This window comes from Arachis ipaensis, chromosome B10 (genome assembly GCF_000816755.2).
Source record: "Arachis ipaensis cultivar K30076 chromosome B10, Araip1.1, whole genome shotgun sequence".
NCBI classification, from domain to species: Eukaryota; Viridiplantae; Streptophyta; class Magnoliopsida; order Fabales; family Fabaceae; genus Arachis; species Arachis ipaensis.
Window position 1 is genome coordinate 28084719 of NC_029794.2, and position 6249 is coordinate 28090967.

A 6249-nucleotide genomic window follows, 5' to 3' on the forward strand; every position below is an offset into this window, starting at 1 on the left:
AATCATATACAATAAAAATTTATCCAATATTCAAGTGCATTATCTTCAAACTCTACCAAAATGATAATTTTTTTTATTTAATTCTTCAATCTATTTCTTTATATTAATCCAAGGTGTTAGCCATTGTGTAATAAGCATATAAATTTATCTATTCTTTAATTAAGAAGGGTTACACCCTTTTAAATGTCTTTTGTTAAAATGTTTGAGTACAACATAAATCTAAAATAATATTCGATTAAAAGAACTAATAAATTAGACTAAATAAAATAACCATCAAATAATTATTTTTTTTTTTCAAAATTTTATGGTCGTCCACAACAATGATAGACCTATTAGTTTAAAGTAATTATAATATTTTTTCTTATTTTAAAATGGATGATAAAAATTTTACTAAGAGAAGATAGGATATAATTTATACTTCTCCTTCATGCATAAGTACCATTGTATATAATTACTTATGATCCCTACAAAACGGGAGGTAAGCCAAAAAGACAAAAAAAAGACACATAACATCCTTCATTGATGTTATTTCATCGTTCAATCACCCAAAGTAAAAATAAAATTAAGCACGTAAGAAATATAATTTAAACATTGAGAAGACTCAACATGTAAAGAGTTATGCTAAATTAATTGAAATAAAAGAGATAAAGTGTAATAACGAATAATAATATTTTATAGTTTATTTAAAAAAATAGAAATAATGCATCATAAAAAAAATATTCTCCAATAAAATTTAAAAATAAACTAAATAATATATTTAAGGGTAAAGTATATTTTTTGTCTCTGAAGTTTGATAAAAGTTTTAAAAATACCTCTAAGTTTTATTTTGTTTTAATTTTGTCCCAGGAGTTTTCGATTTGCATCAAATATACCCCTGACGGCTAATTTTTCAAAAAATTTAAGACCAATTCAACAACAATTTCATAAGAACAATCCTCAACACAAACAAATCAAGCATAATTTTCATGCATTATTGTTAAATTGGTCTTAAATTTTTTAAAAATTTAGCCGTCGAGGGTATATTTGATGCAAATCGAAAACTTTTGGGACAAAATTGAAATAAAATAAAACTTAGGGGTATTTTTGACATTTTTGCCAAACTTCAGGAACAAAAAGTATACTTTACCCTACTTTTAAAAATTATCAATCAAAATACACGAAAAAAAATTAATACAAATTAAAAAAATAATTCATTTATTTCAATCAAATCAAATAATTAATATAATTGATTAGTTATAATTAATGTAGTTAAAAAAAATTAGATAATTTGATATTTATCTCAAACAAATAAAATAAATAACTAATTATGACACTCTTAAAACCATGATTCTCTACATACAAGCGTTTTTCCTATACAAGTCATATAAGTCATTTATATTCACGCGCGCACGTTTGTCTTCGTACCGTTACTACACGTTCTTCTTCTTTTCACCAACACCTCCTCCTCCTCCTCTTCTTTTTTTCATTAGAATTTCTTCTCCTCCTTCTTTTTCCTCTTTTTCCTCCATCATCAGATATCTCGTTGTTGAAGATAATGAATAATTCAAGTTCAGATTGTCAATTGAACCAAACGAAATTGATTATTATTTTGAATTCAATCAAGTAGCTGGCGTGTGGTTCGATTCAAGTTAATTTTTCGTTAGTAGTTTATGATTCTGTAGGTGAATAATATTTCATCGTTGATAGTTTAAATTAAATGTAATGTAAAAATTCTGCATTAAAGAAAATATTTTTCTGTATTTGCAGCAAATTTTGGTGTAACATGAAGATATTTGGGTGTAACATGAAACCATTTGGGTGTATTCTTTAAGAATTTTCGGTGTATATGTGCTGATAAATTCTGCATAATTCAAAACTCTTCTTCTCCCTCCTCTTCATCTTCTGTTGCTTCTTCTTCTTCTTCTTCTTCTTCTTCTTCTTCTTCTTCTTCTTCTTTTTCATCATCATCATCATCATCTTTTTTTTTCTTATTTATCTTTTTTTTTCTTATTTTATCTTCTCAAGTTTCTTCTTATTTTACTCTTTTAACAAGAATAAAAAGAAAAAAAATGAAACAAAGAAGAAGAAAAAATATATAATGGTACAAAATTACTTGAAAGATGATGAACTTACATTTATTCAACCAAAAGAAAGAAAGATATAAGGAAAAAAAGAAGAAAAAAATGTTTAAGAATTTTCAATGTATGTGTATTGATAAGTTTTACATAATTCAAAACTCTTCCTCTTTCTCCTCTTCATCTTCTGCTCCTTATTCTTCATTTTCTTCTTCATTTTGTTATTTCATATTCTCATAATTCTTTTTGGGAGGAAAAAATCAAACAAAGAAAAAAAATACATAATGTTGCAAAATCAATAGAAAGATAAGGAAAAAATACAACAACAACAGTAATAAAAAAAACTACGATGAAGATGAAACACGCAAAGAAAAAAGAGGAGAAATATAAAGAAAAAGGAGGAGGAGGAATGCGAAGAGAAAACGACGATTGTAGTTTTAATCGAGGAAGAAAAAGCTTCTTCATAATAGTGAGTGAGCCCAACTTTATGTGTCCCACTTCTTTAAAGCCATTAAGTACAATATATTAAACAAAAAAAATTAATACAAATTAAAAATTAATTTTAGTTCAATCAAATAAAATAAATTAAAAAATACGTTTTAGAACATGTACTATTAATAAAAAAAAATCGATTTTAACATCGATAATAGATTTCATTTGAATTCTCTACTAATTCTCCGTTAGTTGAATGTTCTAATTAATAATCACTACATTTCTTATATAATACAAAGATGTTGCTAACAAAACCTCTTATTTTTAAAAATAAAATATTCCATTTTTTTTATTAACAGTAACATTAACAAATGTTCCTGAAAATATTTTAAAAGTTCAAAGAATTATATCCCAACGAGTGCTCCTAAAATAGAACTGTATCCAAATAGATCCAGACACATTAAATTTCTAAATGTCAGCTTAAAGAGAAGTAATGGATTACTATATTAACGTTGGGTCCGCTAGCATCATAATGTCAAAGTCAAAGCAATTTTATCTAGCATTTGGTCAATAACCCCTTTGGTTCCATCCATAGCCACAACTCAAATTGACAGACAAAAATATCATATCATGGGTCCACTACAAAACACTATTTAAACCACAAGAAAACCATGACCAGATATAATGCAACTTTTCTTTTCAACTCTAGATAGCTAAAGCCTAAAAGACTTGAAAATGCCTCAACGAACTATATACCATAACAGTGCAATATCTTCAAGCAGCAACTCCATCTCCATGGAGCAGCATCTGATCAAAGTGCCACACACCATGTCCTTTGCCAACTCTTCTGAGCTGAGCAACATACTCTGATATTTTCTTAATGGCTTCCACCTGCCAAAAACACAAAAGAAAACACAAATAAGAAACGCATAATTTGTATTGACAATGGCTTAATTGCAACGCATAAGATGTAATTATGTGAAATCCTTCTGCTTCCAATACCAATACAAAATTTTATCCACTATCTAGATACACTGATCTGAGAATGTACACAAAGTGACGTAATAAATCAAAGAAAACGAAGGGAGTATAATATACCTGTTCACCCAAGAACTCGCTTTCAATGAAATCTGCCAACTGCACGTCATTGTTCTTAGTGGCAACCTGTGAAGCAAGAAGCACAAAAGCATATCGTTAGGAGAGAAAGGAATTTCCTATTTTATAACATTAGAATTAAACATAAATGAGATTAATGGAAGAGGATAAATGCCACAAATCCAAAAATAAGATCATTTATCATACACTGTGCAAATTAAGGAGCTTCTCGTTTGTTAGCTTCTCCAATGAAAGAGCAAGTTCCATTGCTGCAACAAAAACAAACAAGCAAAAAATATATTCAGTGACAAACACTTGGAGAACTCACAAAAGATGTTCACTGGAAAAAGTTGAAACTTTGAATAATGCTTCCATCATGTGTTGGTAAGAAATAATGTACTTCCAAACAGAAGTATTAAACATATTACAAAACAGTTATGTAAATTCATCGTGATTCCCCTCAATTTATAAAAGCAATCATTGACATCAGCTGACGTTTAGATAATATTACAATGACCTTGTATTTGGTGAAATGTCATATTAACTACCTCCATAAGCATAACATTAACCTTTCTCGAAGAGGGATTTAGTGAAGGTCAGTGTAGCACAGACAATTAGAGGAAAATCATGGTAAATTTGACCCGACCTTAGCGAAGGTTAGTGTAATTTTTCCTTAAACATATCCATATAAGATAAATACAATATGCAATCAGAATTCGCTTTAATCATAAAATACTTCACGTAGATGATCATGCTCGAAACTAGACATGAAGAACAACAAAATGGAAATCACGAAATTGAGGAGTTGCCACAAATATTCCGCATTTCATTATGAATCTGTTATACAGAATGTTGGAATGTTGTCCAATAGTAAAATTCAAAGCTCAATCCACTAAAATCATCCATATCCAACATAGGAAACAGCTTCATTTATTATCAATTACAGAGCACGTAAAAATTGAGGGAAAAGAATGTAAAAAGTGACTAGAAACACTAACCATAAAGTGCATCCCCCTTTTCCACATGATCAAACTCAGAGAGTGGCATCACTATAGATTGCAACGTCACTCTTCCACCCCTTTTATTCTGAAAAGATCACGATAACAACAGATATAAATAACAAGAACTCAACATCACTTTTCCAAATACAGAACCAAAAAACTTGCATTCTTGAATTCAATCGAAGGTAATTTATACCTGGTACTCCATCAATTTCTCAGCGTGCTCCCTTTCCTCTGCACTTGATTCCTTGAAAAACCTGCAATCAGCACCACAATCATCAAATTCTCTATAACAAAATAAACAGACTCCACTATTCATTCAAAATCGAAATCACAATCATTACTTGGCAAGACCCCTCAGCGCCACGTTATCCCTATCGAAGTAAGCAAACATCGCATGGTAAACGTATGAAACATTGTACTCCACACTGCATAAACAGAAATAAACAAACAAATAAATAAATACCTAATAATAACAACAATAGCAACCAAAAAATCAGAATAAAAATAAAATAAAATAAAAGCCTACCAAACATAACAGTAATAATTTATTTTTACACTTTTTTCTAAATTTATATTTGGAATTAATAGCAACTAATTAAAACAAATTTATCTAAAATAAGGAGAAAAGAGAAAGGAGAAGAGGTAGGAGAACGCACTTGATCTGTTCATTAATGGCGGCTTCACACTGATCGACGAACTTCTGTCTGGCGAGGGAAGCTTGAGGTAAGGTAGGGACAAGGTCGAGCTCCTTCTTCACCTCTTCAAACGGCTCGAAAATGACGCCGCTTAACGGCTTGCTGTTAGAGCCTCCCTTCGTCGCAGCACACATAACAACCAAACCACTCTTCCCCGAAGAAGAAGAAGTCAACGTTGAAACAGAAGAAAAGAGAGGGACCAGCTGGTCACCGCCACCGTTGAGGGGAGAAAAGGAAGGGAAACAAGAAGAGGGTGCAGCTCCCAGAAGCATTTTCGTTAGGGTTTCTTTTTGGTTTCTTGATTGAAAGAAAGGGGAACAGAGAAATGGAGAATGGAGAATGGAGAAATGGAAAGAGATATTAATGGAGGGAGAGAGTGTGTGTTGTGCGTGTTTGTGTGGTGAAGGTGTGAGTGATTGAGATGTGGAGAAAGGGACTGAAATGGAGGGGATCGAGAAGGCTCAGCCATTGGATTTTATGACACTTGGACGGTTACGATTCGATGATTGGCGTTGGCGCGTGGTGACCTCGTGGTCTTCCGGGAGATTCTCCAGCTTATTCGCTGAAACTGAAATATCTCGAGTTTTCTTTCTTCGGGTTTTAATAGTCAAGAGTATAGGACTTTTTTTCATTTAAATTATTAAATATTTTATTTTTCGGAATGCCTAACGCTTAAAAATTTTAATTTTTACACAATGTGGTTAATTTTTTTACGTATAAAAATGCATGGGGAGTGTTAGGATAAAGATGCAAATGATACAAAATAATACAGATTTACGAATATTTTAATTTGTGATTCTTTGGAACATTTTGGAGAAATTAGTGTGTGAATCTTTATTAGGAAGTTACTAAATATTTTTTATTAGACCGTGACTTTATAACTGTCGTTAGTTCAAGAACTAATATTTTTATTTATTTTATATTTAAATTAGTATTAATTAATTTTTATTTTTTATTAAAAGTGCTGAT

The 6249-nt window shown here is 30.4% G+C and overlaps 1 protein-coding gene across 1 annotated transcript; it reads right to left on the reverse strand.

Moving 5' to 3' along the window:
• Positions 2952-5710, reverse strand: LOC107623243 (ferritin-3, chloroplastic). Its single transcript, XM_016325430.2, has 7 exons — positions 5242-5710; positions 4927-5010; positions 4779-4839; positions 4580-4667; positions 3789-3850; positions 3585-3650; positions 2952-3377 (listed from the first exon to the last, which is right to left on the reverse strand). The coding sequence occupies exons 1-7, from the start codon at positions 5550-5552 to the stop codon at positions 3261-3263; spliced, it is 789 nt and encodes a 262-aa protein (XP_016180916.1). The 5' UTR covers positions 5553-5710; the 3' UTR covers positions 2952-3260.

Coding starts and splice junctions, on each gene's coding strand:
- LOC107623243 (XM_016325430.2), bottom strand. CDS start 5,552: ATGCTTCTGGGAGCTGCACCCTCTTCTTGTTTCCCTTCCTTTTCTCCC. Junction 5,011..5,241: donor GCCATTAATGAACAGATCAA/GTGCGTTCTCCT, acceptor CTGTTTATGCAG/TGTGGAGTACAATGTTTCAT. Junction 4,840..4,926: donor GCGCTGAGGGGTCTTGCCAA/GTAATGATTGTG, acceptor TGCTGATTGCAG/GTTTTTCAAGGAATCAAGTG.